Source organism: Ceratotherium simum, chromosome 20 (genome assembly GCF_057802395.1).
Source record: "Ceratotherium simum simum isolate JZ-2026a chromosome 20, ASM5780239v1, whole genome shotgun sequence".
In the NCBI taxonomy this organism is placed as follows: Eukaryota; Metazoa; Chordata; class Mammalia; order Perissodactyla; family Rhinocerotidae; genus Ceratotherium; species Ceratotherium simum.
Genome location: NC_141919.1, coordinates 56242296 through 56261361, shown reverse-complemented (window position 1 = coordinate 56261361; position 19066 = coordinate 56242296). Strand labels below are relative to the sequence as shown.

Below are 19066 nucleotides of genomic sequence, written 5' to 3'. Positions count from 1 at the left end.
CTAGCCCCACCTAAGCTACTTCAATGACACTACATGGAGTAGAGATGAGCAGTCACTCACTACTGAGTCCTGACTAAACTGCTTATTTGTGAGTAAAATAAGTGATTGTTACTGAGGTGGTTTGTTATGCAGCAATAGATAAGAAGGTTTAAATGTAATCTACATCAAGAGAAGGTGAAACATTTGGATTATTTATCCTGCTGAGTGGTTGTTTCCATTCTCCCTGAAGTCTAAAGTCTTGAAAACACAGAAATCCCCAATGACTCTTCAGCTACTTAGTTCCTTGGACCCTGTTTATTCAAAAATATATGTACTGAGCACCTACTATGTACTAGACACAGTTCTAGGCAGTGGGGACATAATGGTTAACAAACCAGATGACATCCCAGCCCTCACCGAGTTTATATTTGATCAAGATGTAAATCAATACTTAATTTCAGATATACACATTGTGGCTCAATGATAATCCCTTGTGTCTATATAACACAATTTTGTACAGAGCCCAGTTTGACAGGAGGCTACATCTGTCTTGAATCTTAACCAGTTTGATTTAACAAGGTATTGAATCTGCTTCCCTATCTGGACTCAGGGACTTGACTCCTGACTGTGACTACATATCTTTCAGACACTTGGGTTTTTTCATAAGCCTCTGGTCTAACTAGAATTTTGGGATTGATAGGCCTGCCTCCATCTGGAGGCCAAGGAAGGAAAACTCTGCATTTGGCATCCTTTTCTGGTCCTTACAGAATTCTCCTATGATGCTGCTCTGAAATGTCCTGCATTTCAGTTGGCTCTTCACCAGAACACAAGTACAGAACTTAGGGCCAAATTCATTCAACCTGGTAAATAAAAATGACAAAATGGAGGTAAGGTATTTTCAGTACAATCAGAGTAGCCTATAATTCACACAAAGCCTAACCTGGAAAATACAAGTGCTCTGACTCATATATTTAAAAAGGCTTTATGTAAACCTTGCATCAGAAGATGCCAATTAGCTATTGAGGATGGAGGGGAAAGAGATTATATACAAAAAGTATTTTGAGGGACTATCTTGTGCTTCATTTAAAAAAAAGTTCAGTTTTTTTCAAAAAAAGTTAATTTTTTGCAGTAATTACTTAAGAAGAAAGACAGAGGAAATCCATAGAAAAAGACAGCAACCAGAATGATATCCACCAGCCAGATTTTGAATAGTCTTTCACTCTGATTTTTCTTTCTCAGCTAAAATTATTTTCTGGATCACCCAATTTCCATAGGTGAGCCTTGTTCACATTCAGTATCAAAATCAATGCTGACATTTATTATTTTGGTTTCAGTCTCCTTTTGGCATCTTTATGTTTCTTCCGACAATCCTAGAAAAACATAATATCAAAAGCTTTTGTTAAAAATAATTGTAAATCATTTTCAAGGTGTTCAGTAAAATTTAGCTTATTCTGTCTCAGGGTTGTGGAAACCATTTTGGAAATGCTCGCTTGGAATGAACAGGGAATATTCCAGCTTTTGGCTTTAAATGTTTACAATGGAAACTGTAATTCAGTCTTTCAAAAATCTCATGATTTCCTATTACTTAATGAGCATGGCTGGAACTCTGACCAGTCATTCAGTGGGGTCTCTCTTCAGTCTCCTCACCTGCACCATGTGTGGGTTGAATTAATCTCTAAGTTCCCTTCCAACACTATAATTCTGAGTGTTTAAATCATGTTCTCGGTTGTGATCCTTTCTGTCTTAAGTTTTATACTTTATTCCCATATTCTTACACCAGGCAAATACTAACACAAAGATAACACTGAATCTAGTTTAGGGGACAATCAATATGGAGATACAATTACTCACCATCCGCAAGTTGTTTGTTCTGGCCTCCCAAGAATTCCTGCTAATATTACTTCCCACTCCTCTCCAGAATAAGTCAGAACCTACCAGGGGAAAATCAAAAATGACGAGGCAGCAAACTACCAAAACAGACAATATTCTAGTGCTGGCATTATCAAGGTCTTCAATTCTAGTTAAGACCATTTTTTTCCCAATTTATGCTAATTTTCAAAAATATTTTGTTTTTTTACAGAATGAAAATGTAGAATTGCTAGGATTTTACTGTTTATATTCCATTTACTATTATGTAACTTGGTTTCTGTTTGTGTTAGGCTTTAAGAAATGAAGAGTTCACCAACAGCGTCAGAGTTTTCACATGAACTTTTAGGGTACTAAAAACTTAGGAGTTTTGTATGTCTAGCATTTAAGCAAGTCCCTGGAACAAAACAAGCCCTTGTTGATGATAACGAGTGAGTGAGGGAGGGGTGAGTGGGAGCTCTCAGTCCTCCAGAGCTTTACAAGTCAACATGCATCAGTTGAAAAGAGGGGACTAATCCACATGACACTGCAAAGGGTCAGAATTTTTCCCAAACAGTTCCTACTTGGACGCCTGTTACTGTATCAGAATGCACACTGCTGAGAGCTGTGCTATTACCTGTTCTATACCATTTAATCCAAAAATGGACTTACCATGAAGTCTTTCATCATTCTTAGAGAAAAAGAAAAATCTAGTGGTCTCTTTCTCAGGTAGTGATACTTCTCTGAAGTGAGAGAGAGCGAGATTGGTTGGTTAATTTCAATATTTAAGAAGAAATGTTTACACTGAAAATATAAATGAACTATTCCTTAAATATATCTACTTTGTGTTTTGCTCATTTTGCCCTGAGTTAAAGTGACCCCAACTCTCTCTCTATTCAACATTCTTTTCTTCTACCTGAAGCTTAGGTAACGAAGACTCACTTAAGTACATGCTCCATCCTCCCCACCCACACTGGTTGATGATACTCTCACCCACCATTGCTACCTCATTTGCCAGTGTTTCCCATGAGAAACAGCCAGCCAGCCGCAGCATCCTCTCCAGACCAGGGGCTTCAGAGTCAGGCTCTCTCTTCCCTGTGCACAATCATATGCCCCACCCAGTGTATCCAAATCTCAAGGGGAAGGAAACACACTCCCCATTACAGAAAGGCTAGAGAACTCTCTAAAGGAGCTGAAGGAAGAAAATTAAGTTGTCTTGAGAAGATAGCTTGGAAACTGCCATAATATTTCTAAAGCATGTCTAACTCAGATTTTACAAATTATGAAATATACCTACACAGAAACAAATTACTTACCCAGGGCTGGGCTTTCTGTCATCTGTTTCTTCAGTAACATCTTCCTCTTCTGAACTGCTGTCTTGGAAACGAGGGGCTCCCTGCCAGGCAATCTTCCCAGGTTTCACTGTCTCAACTCTATAGGTCTCTATATCATATGACAATAAAAGATGACAGGATTGTGAACAACCAAGTATTTCTTTTTTTTTTTTTTTTGTGAGGAAGATCAGCCCTGAGCTAACATCCATGCTAATCCTCCTCTTTTTGCTGAGGAAAACCAGCTCTGAGCTAACATCTATTGCCAATCCTCCTCCTTTTTTTCCCCAAAGCCCCAGTAGATAGTTGTATGTGATAGTTGCACATCCTTCTAGTTGCTGTACATGGGACGTGGCCTCAGCATGGCCGGACAAACGGTGCGTCAGTGCGCGCCCAGGATCCAAACCCAGGCTGGCAGTAGCAGAGCGCAAGGACTTAACCTCTAAGCAACGGAGCCGGCCCCCAACCAAGTATTTCTGAACACACTCATTTGATTACTTTCACCATGCACACTTTTATCTAAATTTCCAATATCTTGATCATTAATTTAAAATAGGTAGTGGGGCCGGCCCTGTGGCATAGCGGTTAAGTGCGAGCACTCCGCTGCTGGTGGACCGGGTTCGGATCCTGGGCGCGCGCCAACGCACTGCTTGTCAGGCCATGCTGTGGCGGCGTCCCATATAAAGTGGAAGAAGACGGGCACAGGTGTTAGCCCAGGGCCAGTCTTCCTCAGGAAAAAAAGAGGAGGATTGGCATGGATGTTAGCTCAGGGCTGATCTTCCTCACACACACAGACACAAAAAATAGGTAGTATCTTTTCAGATTTTCAAATATTAATTGAGAGAAGCTATCAGATTTTTTGACATTGCTGGGGTGACCTGATAAGAAATAATAGTAATACTACAAAAAGATATAAAAAAAGGTTTACAAATGAGCAACAGTTTAAAAGAACAAACAAAATAAGCATGGCACCTATCACTAGCATGAGAAGCCTAAAATATAACACAATGCAGTGAAGCCAGATTTCCCTCCTGCTTATTCATCAAGACAAGGAACATATCTTTATATTTTCAATTCCCAAAACCTCTTTCTAGAACTGCTGAAAAAACTACTGCTATAAGATCTGGACAATCACCTTATGAGTTCCCCAAATTTCCCAAGTACTTAAAGCACATCTCGCAAGTTGCCGAGGTGTCTTAGTACTCATTTAAAGGCCAATTTCTCACACTTGGCTCTCAAAGTTAGAAGAGTTATAGTCAATATCCATATCATGCTAACTTTGTTCAACAGTTTAGGACTGACCCTGGTACTCAAAGAGAATAAAGCAGAGCACAGCACATGATATACTGTGTCTTATTTAGAACAATTTTTGAAAAACTACTAGATTGTACCTCTGTTGGAGTACCACAGAGCTGGCATTTAATACTTATCTGCTAAACACACGGATGCTATTTTAACTGCTGATCTTTAAAGTAGAACCCATTGTATTAGGTGTGCATGTATTCTCCTGTATAGGTATATCCTGCTTTTTAGAATGAACTTCCAGAAAAGCTGAAATTCCATCTTGAACACTAGGTGAGGAGCAGCCTCCTAAAGAATCGGTGTTTTTAACTTTTGGCCCCTGTTGGCCTTCAGAAGTAAACCTCCTGAAATGGCATGCAAAATTGTACATACTGGTGTTTACATTTTTCTCTAGGTTCTGGCAAATCTCCAAGGATAAAGTTTGAAACAACTGGCATATCAATGACACAGCATATTTATATAAAGCCAAGGTTAAGCTATTTCTTCCTTTCCCCTACCACACAGCATTGGCTTTCCATAAGTCATGGCTTCTCCAATTGTATTTAAGATACGAAGCTATTTAAATATATGACTTACTATCCTTCTTCAGGACTATTTCTACTCAACAGAAGAGGGGATGCTACACGTTATTCTCTGGCTTCCCTTCATACGGCAGCTAGCTAGACATGTGCTCCCTTAAATGCAAAAATAATTTTTAAACACAGCTCCAGTCACATTATGTTTATGATCACGTAATACTGGATCTCATACTGCTAATCTAGGTGGAAGAAAGAATCCTTTCTTTAGCTAATGTTAAACCATAACACTTCATGTAAACTCAGTCAATTAAGTTGAAACTGCCTGAAATGAAAATTTTTTTTAAAAAGTACCTTCCTTTACATCTTTAGAGTCTGAATCAAAAAAGGAGAAAGTGAATCCGCCGGGCTGTCCAGCCCCGGTCGTCAGAGCTGCACGGTCGTGGACTTCCTCGGCTTTCTCTCCACCATAGTCTTCATTCCAGGGCCCGGCATCCTCCTTTTCACTGGTATCCTTTGTAGTTTGGAATATTTCTTTTAAATCCGTAGCAATGTCATAATACATTTCTTTAGACACCTCAGGTAGCTTCTCGGTTTCCTCCCTTTTCTTCTTTCGTTTTGCTTTACTGCATTGACATATATAGACATGTGCACCACAAAGAAACACTCAATTTTGGGAAAATATCCAGAAATCAGGAAAGGAAAACACTTTGGATAACTTGAATCCCATCCTTTCAACAACCAAGAAGGTCCATATATAAAACTACTCATAAAAAGGAGAATCTTGACCAGAAAGCTTTTTATACACAAAACTATGTCAAACAGCTCTAAATACTAAACATGAATCATGTTCTCCTATCTCTTAGCCTCTGAATTACATTTCAGAAATTACACCTAAGATATTAGCTTTGAGTAAGAAAATCGTTTAACTGCAATGACCCTCAGTTTCCTCATCTGCAAAATGAACATGTTAAACCAGATCACTTCTAAGACCTTTTCAAGTTCTAAAATTCTGTGAACTTTATGAAACTGGCATAAAAAGATTTAGTTATAATTCAGTCTTAGAAATGAATTATAAACATGCTAACTCTAGTTTGTTTAAGAATGAAATTTTTATATTTTTATGTTACCATGCTCTGTATTTAGGAATATGCTTGTGTCTTTGATCTTAGACAAAAAGTTACATGACAGTTTCCAATATCAAGTTTTTTTTTTTTTTTTTTTGAGGAAGATTAGCCCTCAGCTAAGACCTGTCGCCCATCAATCCTCCTCTTTTTGCTGAGGAAGATTGGCCCTGGGCTAACATCCGTGCCCACCTTCCTCCACTTTATATGGGACGCTGCCACAGCATGGCTTGATAAGCAGTGCGCAGGTCTGGGCCCAGAATCCAAACCTGCAAACTCCAGGCCGATGAAGCAGAGCTCATGAACTTAACCGCTACACCACGAGGCCGGCCTCTCCAATATCAAGTTTTTAGCTAATTAAAGATTAAAATCCTTTTTCCTATTAGAGCCCACTCCATATATTATGAACAACATCAGGCTAAAGTTCTAACTGTATTACCCCAAGTAATAAATGAACAAGATATCCTAAATAATCATCTTATTGGTGGAGACTACCTCACAGGGAGAAACTTTTAGTACTTCATTAAATAAACCAACCTGGTTAATATTTAAGACAGATATGCCTCCTGTGAAACCAAGCTCTATAAGGCAAATGACATGAAATTTAAGAAATGGTTTCTAAGCAAAGATCAAATCTAAGACTCTCAGGAAAACAAGGTCTAAGTGTTGGCAAACTATGGGCCACGGGCCAAAGCCAGGCTTTTGCATATTCATGTATGGACTGTAAGTTAGGAGTATTTTTTATAGCTTGAAATGGTTGGAAAAAGATAAAACGATGAGGGGGCTGGCCCCATGGCGTAGTGGTTAAATTCGGCATGCTCCACTTTGGCGACCTGGGTTTGCGAGTTTGGATCCCAGGCGTGAACCCACACCACTCATTAAGCCATGCTGTGGCAGCGACCCACAGATAAAACAGAGGAAGACGGGCACAGATGTTAGCTCAGGGTGAATCTTCCTCAAGCAAAAAGAGGAAAATTGGCAACAGAAGTTAGCTCAGGGCCAATCTTCCTCAGTAACAACAACAAAAATTAAATATAGTAAAAAGATGATTTCATGACATGCACAAATTATAGGAAATGCAATTTCAATGTCCTGCTAACAGTTTTATTAGAACACAGCCTCCCTTGTTCATTTACAGCCTCCCTTGTTCATTAGCTGCTTTCCTGCTACAAAGGCAGAGTGGAGTCATTGCAACAGAGACCACTTGGCCTGCAAAGCCTAATATATTTACTATCTGACCCTTAACAGAAAAATTTGTAGACCCCAGTCTAAATATAAAACAAAATCCTTTAAGACCCTAGATATACCTCAGAAATTACAATTGCTCAAATAGGGCTTCTAAGGAGTTTAAAGATATTGTCTCTCAGCAGTGTCACAGAAGCCCACAGTAAAAAAAGGCTCATCTCAAAATGATTTGTGCGTTTGGCTTTTGTTTAATGGAATGAACCCCAAGAAGATTCACAGGAGACTCACAAAGATTTTAAGAGAATTATATTAGCAGAAACACCACTAGCTTGGACTGATAGATACACAGACATTCCACAGTGAAGAGGCTTTTGGACTCCCACATTTCTACAAGCAAAAAGCAGGCTAAGAACATTACTCAGCTGCAAACACGTGCTACCATTCATGGAAAAAGAAGGATGAGCCAAAAGGCAGAGTCAAGAATCATGGAGAATTATTTCCAGGTCCTCAGTTCTAAACAAAGAACTCCCGACATTTACCTGTCTAGATTTTAGAGCTACTATGGAGCAGTGACTTCTCTGTCTCCTGTCTGCCTCTGTTGAATAAGAGCTTACACTGGACATCCTGCTTGTTCCACTACTGTTTGTTGGAGGAGGGGATGAAAACTAGTCTCTTCAGTTCACAGGTCTTCTGATAAAAACAAAACTACACTAGGTGCTCTCAACAGATAAGCCTCATTTGCACCAAGATCTGATCTGGATGACATCCTGGATTTTGAACTTATATTATAAAGAGGTGAGACTTCTGGGGAGTGTCGAGAGGGGGTGAGCATATTCTGCATGTGGTAGGAATGTAAACAACTTGTGGCCAGAGGCTGGATTGTGGTGGTTTTAAATATGTCCACAAATTCCTCAATACTTCTCCCTTTAAGAGGTGGCACTTAACCCCCCCATCAAAGTATGGGTTGGACTTAGCGACTTGTTTCAAGAAAATGGAATAAGGCAGATGTGTCAGTGTGTGACTTCTAAGACTAGGTCATAACATACACTGTGGCTTCCTCTTCTCTCTTTTAGGTCACTTGTTCTGGGGGAAGCTGGCTGCCAGGTTATGAGGGCACTTAAGCAGCTTAATGGACAGGCCAACAAGGTGAAGTACTGGCCCACAGCCATGTGAGTGAGCCATCTTGGAAGCAGATCATCCAGGCTCAGTCAAGCCTTCAGACACTAAAGCCCTAGGCAACATTTTCACATCTCACCTCTTGAGAGACCCTGGAAAGAACCACCTAAAGAAGCTGCTCCCAAATTCTTAACTCACAGAAACTTTGAGATAATAAATATTTGTGGTTTTAAGACACTAAGTTCTGGATAATGTGCTATGCAGCAATAGATAACTAATACACCCTAGATATAAATAAAAACAAATCTAATATATTATACAAAATATTCTCCACTTACGTACCGTGTTCAATGTGGATTATCTGAAATAACAAAATAATAATTCTATGCTGCAGGGAACATTTATGTTACTTCTACTTTGGTCTGATATGTAATTCTTTTTAACAGAAACTTTTAATTTTGGAACAATTTTAGATTTACAGAAAAGTTGCAAAGATAGTACAGCATTCCCAAATAACCTTTACCTAGTTTCTCCTAATGGCAGCATCTTATATAACTATGATACAATTGTCAAAACTAAAAGATTAACACTGGTACATTACTATTAACTAAACTCAAACTTCATTCTCATTTCACCAGTTTCTCTACAAACGTCTTTTGTGTTCTAGAATCTAATTCAGGATACTTGCCTTTGTGATTTTAACAGTAGGAAAATGAAGGAATTAAACCAGCAAAGTTACTGATCGCTTCATATATTTGCCATATTTATCAAACTGACAGCATATCTATATACAGGTAATAGAAGCTCCTAACACATTGAGCAGTATAGTGATTGAATGGTTGCCCCAGAAAGAAATGTCTGGTCTCTAATTCCTGGAACCTGTGAATATTACCTTGTGTATTTGGAAAGAGTCTTTGCAGAGTAATTAAGGACCTGGCAACAAAGAGATTATCCAGGATTATCTAGGTAGGCCCTAAATGCAATCACAAGTGTTCTTATAATAGAAACAAAGATGAGAGACACACAGAAAAGAGGAGGCCATATGAAGATAAAGGCAGAGATTGGAGTAATGCAGCCACAAGCCAAAGAGTACCACGAACTGCTAGCAGCCATCTGAAGCTAAGAGAGGCGTGAAACAGATTTTCCCTCTGAACCCCCAGGGGGAACGCAGTCCTTTCAAAAACCTTGATTTCAGACTCCTAGCCTCCAGAACTGTGAGAAATAATTTTTATGGTTTTAAGCTACTGAGTTTGTGGCAATTTGTTACACTAGCCACAAGAAATTAAACTGGTAGGAGACACCATCCTAGAGTAGGAACACATATCATCATTTACATGCATGAGATTCCTTTGTCAAAGGTAAGACTCTCTCTGCCATGTCCATCATTCCACTCTTTTCCCTCCCTTGGTCTTAAACTAAATACAGCGTGGACCAATGGATGGGATACTGGTTACTATCTACTTTTCTCATTGTCTGAAATGAGAGTCATTCATATGATCCTGCTACTAAAAGTAGCAGCTTGATTTACCTTTCTTTTGGTTTATCATCTCTCTTTCTTTCATAGGTGGCATGGTCATGCCTTGTTGGATCATAACGTATGATGTCCCTGTGTAAAAAAAGGAGAGTGGTAAGTTGAAAGAGATAAATCAGAATACTAATACAAAAAATTAATAGCAAATTATAATTCAACACCAGGGCGATTCCAATTTTTGAGCAAAGACAAAGCTACCCAATATCAAAGAAGAGTATTAAGAGCTCATTAGAAACCATCATATTTAAATTACTTAGTATTGAGTTTCCCTGGGTCTTTTTTAATATTAAAAATTATTTTAAACACACTAAAATAGAGATAAAATGATATAATATTGGGATTTGAATAAAATATTTCAGTGGGGAAAGCAGGGGGAAGTGAGGAAAGGTATAGAAGAGAAAACTAGTCACATGTTGATGATTATAGAATCTGGGTGATGGTGTACAGGGGTTTCATTCACTGGTCTCCCTAAATTATATGTTAAAAATTTTCCATAATAAAGTTACATTTATATTGCTTTACAGTTTTACAGTTAAAATTTAAGCCTTTGTCCAATTGTTTCACTAATGGAAGCAATGTTGCTATGATATCTAAGTACATAAATATAAAAATAATTTAAGATTAGTTTCTTTTTTTTTAATTTTATTTATTTATTTTTCCCCCCAAAGCCCCAGTAGATAGTTGTATGTCATATCTGCACATCCTTCTAGTTGCCGTATGTGGGACACGGCCTCAGCATGGCCGGAGAAGCGGTGCGTCGGTGCACGCCCAGGATCCGAAGCCGGGCCGCCAGCAGCAGAGTGCGTGTACTTAACCGCTAAGCTACGGGGCCGGCCCTAAGATTAGTTTCTTGAAGTAAATCTTTGGGTCAAAGGTTAGTATATTTTTAAGGGTCTGATACATATCGCCAACTGCCCTCTTCAGGAAGTTTAAAATGGCCTAGTTTTAAACTGAGTTCAAGAAGGCATTTATGGCAAAGGGAAACAGGGTGGAATTGGATGGAACATAAACCATACTTAAATTTCTTAGCAGCTACTGATGCTTTGCTTGTAGAATTGCTTAAGCTGATGTGCAAAACACTCTGTACAACATTCAGGGCTTTCAACTTTTCTGCAGCAAGCTCTTCCTCCTCAGCAGTTTTCTTTTCATTTACCTCTTAGAGGGAAAAGGATAATTAGTAATCTCTTGGCAAACATAACTTGAGAAGTCTCAATCATCAAATATTTATCAAGCACCCAAACATGTGGAAAGAACATTAAGATAGGAAGACAAAAAGTTAAGCTTCAATTTGCTAACCTCCCTATTCCCAAGACCCTCAATGTCATAGTGAACTCAGAGATTGCATGACCAGCAAACAAAAAGTCCCACTTCTCATGTGTAACTGTGAAAATGAAATCTAGATTTAATGGCTTTCAGCAGAAAGTCTAGAAGTTTTTTAGGGTAAAAATGGCAAATGTATCAGAGCAAGACAGTAGTTACAAAGCTAAAGTGATTACAGACTCTTCGATTTTCTTTAAATTCTAAAAATGTAATCTAAATTACAAGTAAATCCAAAAATGAAAGATGGTAATTTTACCGAATATTAATATGTTAGTAGATAGTTGTTTCAGCCTTTGACTCAGTAATAAATACTGCAGGAAGAGAGCCATAAGCCCTACACATAGGGGCATAAGCTATTATCCTCAACTACTAGAAACAGACAAATACGAGAGAACAAAGTTAAACAGCTAGTTTGAATTATAGAAAAGAAGTCTAAGCCTTAAAGACCCTTTCAACTTACCGGAGGACATAAACAACCAAGTAACAGAAACTAGAATAAAGCACTGCTTTGAGTAAGTTCTCTACCGAGATGCCCCAAAAGTTTCTAAGGGTTCAAAGGAGGTAGAGATTTATGTTCAATTGGATCAAGAAATGCTTCATAAACAGGTAGAGACTAATGCAGGAAAGACAAAGTGGATCCCTGAGGTGGGAGGAGAGCATGCCAGCTGTAGTAAAGAAAATGAACAGATATACTGAAGTAAGGAAGTGCAGAGTTTACACTGTATTAGGTTGAACCATACGAAACTGCTAATATTCAACAACTTTTGACTTCAAAAACCAGCTATTTCAATTTTAACCTAATAATGACCAATAGGAAGTAAAACACAATGCTGGAAAGGGATCGAGGAGTTTGTAGGCTGGCTGTGCCACTTATCTGCAAGATAGTCTTTGCAATTCACAAAAGATTGAGCCTCAAGAGTCGGGAAGGAAAGAAACAAAAGACAGAGGTTCTATGTCTGACTGCCCTAAGAATGGAAGTGCCATCAACAGAAACAGAAGGGTCCAGAGGAGCTGAGAGAAATTCAGTCTGGGACTTGCTGAGAATTTGTTGTTCTCACAGCAATGTCTGTGAGAAATATCCATCAAGCACTAAGAAAAGAACAGTTGGGAGCTCAGCACAACAGTCATAAGCAAAGATGACCCAAATCTGGAAAATCCCCATGTATAAGAGAAGGCTAAAGCCACAGGGACTTACAGAAACTTGGGAAGGGCCTACATCTGGAGGCAAAGGGAAAATTAGGAACGTGGAATAACGAAGAACCTAAGGAAGTTATGGTGCAATGGAAGCAAAGGGAACAGAACATTTCAAGATGGTGGTCAACAGTGACAAATGCAGCTGGCAGGCTGAAGAGCCTGAAGCTTGAACAAATGCACTGCATTTGGTGAACTTGTTATTCACAGCTTTGAGGGAATACATACCAGAAGAGTTGTAAGGAGACAGACAAAAGTGGCAGACGTTAAGAAAGTACCCTTTATATGCAGCTTCTAAATGTAACCTATTCCCAAGGTTCTGTCTATTCCTATTTTCAACATGGAATTTTGAGTGAGAAGCTCTGAAACATAAGTTGGTGTGGACCCTGGAGAATTTACTCTCTGAACCCTGGTTTCTGGAAATGTACAATACACATAATAATCACCTCAAAGAATCCAGAGAGTCAAATCAGAGATTGTATTCAATACAAAGCCAACTGCTTCTGGGTTAGATGCAATTTATTTTTTCATTTCAAGTTTAGTGCTGAAAAAGAGATGGAAGTGGCAACTCGAAAACTGGCAAGGTTGAAGAAACGGCTTTTTCGGGACCTGAAACCTAATCATGTCTGTACAAAGAGGAAGGAGCTAGGAGAAAAAAGAAGGATGAATATGCACATGAGAAAGGGGGGAACAGGAAGTATGAATGAGGAGGAGTAAGATGCAGATTAGATTAACTCAGGAAGGGGGGACAAAAAGGAGTAAGGAAAGAGAAGTTCTGAGATTGGAGAGGGAAATAGGGAGCTCACTCAAGGCGGCCACCCTCTTGGTCAAGTAGGAGGTAGAGTCTTTTGAAAAGGATAAGAGTAGGTCTTATAAAGGAAGTCTGGAACCATGGCTGTGAAAAAAGCAGGAAGTAAAAAGGAACAGAATTAGGATGCTTCTGATAGCATCATTACTATTAGATATATTCAAATAAGGATGAATTCAGGTAGAATGGCATTCAACGGTACATTGCTTTTTAAAAACCTGCACCTAGCACATCCAATGGAGGCAAGATGAACACTCTTCCTTTTAGAAAGCCAGGTGAGACTTCCATGGCCTCACCAGGACCTGCTGATCTACTGCCAGGGAGGGACGCCAGGGACAGGACGGAGGAAGACGGTGCCTTTAATGGATGTTATCTATTCCTGTCCTTTCTGGCAGCTTCAAGTAATTAAAATTTTCTAAACAAATTAATATGTACAAACAAACTGAGGTAGTACTGAGTAAGCTAAACATTGGATTGTAAGCTCTACAATTCTGAGGTGCAGTTTCTCCATATGTTAAGTGAAGAAACTAGACTAGATGACTTCTCAGGGTCCCCCAGCTCTGACTTCAGAATGGTTTAGACAATTTACCTTCCTGTTCCTCTTCACTGTCACTTTCTAGAAATCGGGAGTCCATGCGAAATCTGTCATCGGTGCCAAAGTGAGACTGCAAATCCATGAGCTACACAAACACAAACACAATTGATAACCATATTCCCAAGAAATCACTTCTGAAGAAGACCTTCCAAGTACACCTCCCACGCCCTGAAATTCACTATATTAATGCTTGCATAACCTCACCTATCCTCAAACCAATCAGAGAGGGTTAAAGAGGACTCACTCCCAAAATAAACACCTAAACACTAAAGTGCACGTCAAGGTCTGTCTGTATTTACCTAGATTTAAGGATGTTGTTGAAAAATAAGGACACACTACAAGTGTTATTATTTTCAGTCTTCACTAACCTTCTGTCCAGCTCTGCCCTGAAACTGAGGTTTAATTCTGAACCTGTTACTATCATCTTCGGAACCAGATTCCTCATCATCGCAGCTGTCAAACAGCTTCCCAGATGCTCTACCCATGGACTCCTGTTACAGGGATTAAGAGAAGACAGAGACATTTATTAATAACTGAGGCAATCAGCATTTCCTTCACTATGTAATCTTCCCTCTCATATTTAAGAACCAACAATCCAGATGCATCTTCCACGAAAGGGTGGAAGGTGGTTAGGATAGAAACTCCTGACTCAGTGATATCTACTTGGCCTCTCGGGTCACTAATCCAGAGGCTCCCAATGCAGCCTGGATGGGGGTGGCGGACAGTTATTATATGTGAGAACACCTTCTGCAGGGTTTCACTGATATTGACATCATTTTGCAGACAATATGGAAGAGAGATTCACTTGGGAGAAAATCTCCAAGGTCTCTGCAGTCTCCGTGTTTGGTGGTCTGGGGAGCCCTGGGTCTCATCGTGGTTCCCAGAGGATTTTATGTTGAGCCTGGCAGTTGTGTGGAGGTCTTCATTTGCATCAGACAGAAATGTATCTGCAAAGGTTAGAGGAATGCCCATGTGGGCGTCCTGAACGTCTTACTTTCACTGGTTCCTCTCCCAGATGGCTTTGCTCCTGAGTGGATGCCTCCTCTGTTTCACTTTCACTGTCAGAAGCAAAGATGATGTGTGTTGGCTTGTCCTCTGGGTGACCATCCTAGAGCAGTCATCAAAAGCATTACACCTTAAGACAACCCTTCATCTCCTTCCCCTGCCAAATCTACTTCCCATCCTATTTTCTTATCTAGTGAATGCCCACATCATCCACTTATTTCTCATGATGGGAACTTAAAACTTCTCTCTCCATATTCAGCTGATCGCCAAGTTCCATCAACTGGACCTTCTTGGTATCTTCTAAACATATTCCCACTGTCACTGCCTCGCTTCTGGCTCACGACCTCCCAAAGGCTGTCCCTGGTTCCAAATTTGTCCCATTCAATTTGTTTTTGTCACAGCCTGAACAACCTTTCCCAAACAGATGTTGGCAAACTTTTTCAGTAAAGGGCCAGAGAGTAAATATTTTAGGCTTTGCAGGCCACATATGGTTTCAGTCCTGCATTATTCTTCTTTTAAACTCTTTAAAAATATAAAAACCCTCGGGCCGGCCCCGTGGCTTAGCGGTTAAGTGCGCGCGCTCCGCTGCTGGCGGCCCGGGTTCGGATCCTGGGCGCGCACCGACGCACTGTTTCTCTGGCCATGCTGAGGCCGCGTCCCACATACAGCAACTAGAAGGATGTGCAACTATGATGTACAACTATCTACTGGGGCTTTGGGGGAAAAAAATAAATAAATAAAATTAAAAAAAAAAAAAATATATATATATATATAAAAACCCTTCTTAGCTTGGAGGCTGTACCAAAATGGGCTGCAGGCTAAATGGCCTGTGAGTTGCAGTTTGTCTACTCCTGTTCCAATATACATACAACTCTTCCTCATTCCCTTGCTTAAAGTTCTTCAGTCTTTTCACAGCCTTAAGAACAAAGTCCAGCCTCCGTAGCCTCTTCACATCTTGCCCCTACTAATCTCTCTAGCCTCATTTCTTGCCACCTCATACTCTATACATTTCAGGCACGTTGACTGCAAATACTCACTTTTGGACAAACTGCTCCCTTTTCCTGGAATGCCTTTCTTCTCCCTTCTTACCCTTTTATCTCTGCCTGACCCATTCCCACTGATCTTTTCACACTACACTCAGTTCAGGCTGAGAGTCCTTTCCCCCACCCTCCTAACAGACTTCGCATGCCTCCTGTGTGCTGCCAGGGTGCACGGGCATTCTTCTCTCTCGGCCCGTGGAACTAAACTGTGACCTTCTACCCACCACACTGTGAGCCAATAACAGCCCAAGGCACAGACCACAATCCTCATTCTGTAAATCCAGCACTTACTTTGAAGGCCTGGAACTTCATATGTACCTAACAATTGTTCAGAAAAATGAATAAAGGCTCATTATAGTAAATCTCTGCAAGACATAAATCACTTGGCAAGTGATTTCTATGTAAATTCAGACATATTGGGATACATCACTTTATACCAGGTACAGCTTCTCAAGGAAAGGAAATTTTGAAGAAAACTTTAGATAAAAACAAAAATATTTTTTCTAAGTAGAACTTAATCTCACTTCTTTCGGGATGTACTAAAGATACATGGCGATAACAGCTTCTAACTCAAGGACACAAAACACAAAACTGGTGGGTGCCAAGACACTGAGCTCTAAAGGGGCATGCCGACCCTCATGGGAAGAAGGGTGGACTCTGAGAGAGCCCTTGTTAGATGCACACACTAAACACATACCACGTTCGCCAGAGCCTTGTGAACCAGCTGCTTTTGTGCTTGTTTGGCTTTCTGTCTTGCCTCTAAGGCTGCCAAACGCTTCTGATTGTCTTCAGCATGCTTATTCTTAGCATTAACACTGGATGAACTTTTAACAGAAAGTGGGGAGTCTGTTTTGCTTCCCTGAGTGTCCCTCCTGGAGGAGACCTCACGTGATGTCTCAGGGGCTGTGCGGCTGCTCAGATCGGGCCTCTTTTTGGAGCCCTCTCCTGTCTTTGCCGTCCTGTGGCAACAGTCTTCATCAGAGCCTTTCTTCAGAGTCTTTGCACCAAGACTTAAAGATTTCTCATCTATTAATGGCAACAGACTAGAAATAGGATTTCTACTTTCCTTTTCTGAACTGCTAGGGGACAACACCTTGTGATCCTGGCTCTTAAAAGTGGACTGTCTTTTTTGAGGCTGAATATGGTTTGGGTCATTTGCCTTCTTTGCACGTTGGAAAGGAGTCAGTTTGCTTGATGAGCCATTAGCATACAGGGGCCCCATTTCCATGGATATGCTACTGAAATCCTCAAGTTTCAAGAAATTCTGATCTTTAGTAATATTGTTAGAGGCAACACTCACTTTCAAGGATTTTTTCACTAATTCCTTTCCATAGAGACAGCCTACTCCCTTGAAAGCCTGGAATTTTGACTTTACGTTGTTTTCCTTTGGCTTCTGTTTTCCATGGGTGTTCTCTTCTCCTTCTAAAAGGGAAGCCACAATCTCCTCAGGATGAATACACTGTTGACCTCTGTGAAGGCCACTGGGAATCCTGCGGCTTTTGGAGGCCCTGTCACACTTGGCAGTGGTTTCCCAGCCATCGCCCTCAGTATCTTCTTTTGGTGCCTCCAGGTCACTGCCAGCCAACTGCTCCAAATCAGCCAAAGTGAGATTCACATGCAGACAGCTTTTCATCATGGCGTTATACTCCTCATCTCCTTTAGCCTCGGCTGATTCTGATACAGAATCAGCATCTTCACCGCTACTGAAATCGGACAGAGATTTACAACTAAGCTTAACTCCGTGACTGATGGCTAGCTCTACATTGGTTTTTCCTTTTTGTACTTTAATACGATGATCAGAAGGCTCACGTTTTTTTCTGTTTTTCAAAGATTTCTTGTGCACAGACTTTTCCATTTGTGAAAACTCTGCACTGTTTTTGACCTTACCAGCATTTTTTTTCATTGCAATGATTTCATCCGTATCTCCTGAATCATAGTCACAATCATTTCCCATAACATTATCTTCACTATCAAGGCAAGAGACACTATTTTTAATGCCTAAACCTGTTAAAGAATGAAGTTTGTGAACATCTGATTTGAAATCATCCCTTACAACTGCAAAGGGATCATTTTCAGATTCATTTACTGAGGACCATGTAGTTCTCCCTAAGTTTTCCTCTCTTGCAATCAGGAGCCTTAATTCATCTTCAGAATCGATACCATCAGACATGCTATTTCTATTCCTGGTAGTTTCCAAGCCAGAAGTCTGAGAAAATACATTTTTAAGTTTCTGGCTCTCAGAATCAGGTACCCAGGGTGATTTAGGAGGAGTAATGGGATCATAAGGTGTTTCCTGTGCAGCCTGTTGCTGTGTTAAGTGTAGACTCTCCATTATCCTACTGGGTCTTAGTCTCATAGCCAGAGATGCAATCGAACCCTCATCCTTCTGCGCTGTTATCATCTTCTTGGGAGGGCTGTGAAAGTCAGAAAACTCTCCTCGCCGTTTCTTACTCATAGGATCATTTCCTCCTTCCAGTTCCCAAGTGAGGTTGGATACAGGGGTGGCATTTGTGAAATCCTCTCCTATCTTCTTTAAGTTGTGGCAGTATTTTGATGGATCATACTTTATGATGTTACCAAAAGTCAAGGAACAAAACTAAGGTGCTAGATTTTAGGCAAAGCTATCAATCTGGTGAAGTAACAGGAATACTGTTTAACCCTCAGTCTCCTGTCAAACAAAATGAGGACTTCACTAGGTGACCACAGGGTCTTTGAAACTGAGCTTTCTATGCCATGCCCAGAGTTAAAACCAAGCACCATCACTATTAATCGGAAGAAATTACTTGGGCTGTACATAGATATTACAGCAAACTGATTCACATTTTATTCTAGGAAGAGAGGCCCCAAGACTGTTTTCTATAAATCCAAGAAATCTATCCACTGAGCTTGTACCATAAAGCAGAGTATAGAGGGGCATCCACAGGAGCACAGCCAGACACTGACTGCACGTCCTTGAGTCTCAAATTCTTTTGGCCATTCCTGCCTTCTCGATACTGACCCATCCTAGCTCTGATTCTCCTACCTCAATAACATCCATTTTACATTCTACTCATTGTCTAGAATAAAATGTGAATCAGTTTGCTGTAATATCTATGTACAGCCCAAGTAATTTCTTCTGATTAATAGTGATGGTGCTTGGTTTTAACTCTGGGCACTTACTTGCATAAAACCTCATTACT

The 19066-nt window shown here is 40.2% G+C and overlaps 1 protein-coding gene across 8 annotated transcripts in view; it reads right to left on the bottom strand.

Annotated features, from left to right (window-relative positions):
- Window positions 1–272: 272 nt before the first annotated feature.
- Window positions 273–19066, bottom strand: part of NOL8 (nucleolar protein 8) — a 33351-nt gene continuing 14557 nt past the window's right edge. For 7 of the 8 annotated variants that reach the window (XM_087444822.1, XM_004442722.3, XM_087444825.1 and 4 more), the window contains 11 exons: window positions 16585–18459; window positions 14837–14950; window positions 14211–14333; window positions 13837–13927; window positions 10945–11083; window positions 9926–10003; window positions 5327–5598; window positions 3141–3267; window positions 2497–2567; window positions 1831–1910; window positions 273–1349 (listed from right to left, as the gene is read on the bottom strand). In XM_087444822.1, the coding sequence (XP_087300948.1) occupies window positions 1299–1349; window positions 1831–1910; window positions 2497–2567; window positions 3141–3267; window positions 5327–5598; window positions 9926–10003; window positions 10945–11083; window positions 13837–13927; window positions 14211–14333; window positions 14837–14950; window positions 16585–18459 (3021 nt within the window). In that variant the 3' untranslated portion in view covers window positions 273–1298. The remainder of the gene's footprint in view (window positions 1350–1830; window positions 1911–2496; window positions 2568–3140; window positions 3268–5326; window positions 5599–9925; window positions 10004–10944; window positions 11084–13836; window positions 13928–14210; window positions 14334–14836; window positions 14951–16584; window positions 18460–19066) is intronic. The other variant, XM_087444829.1, reaches the window with a different exon arrangement.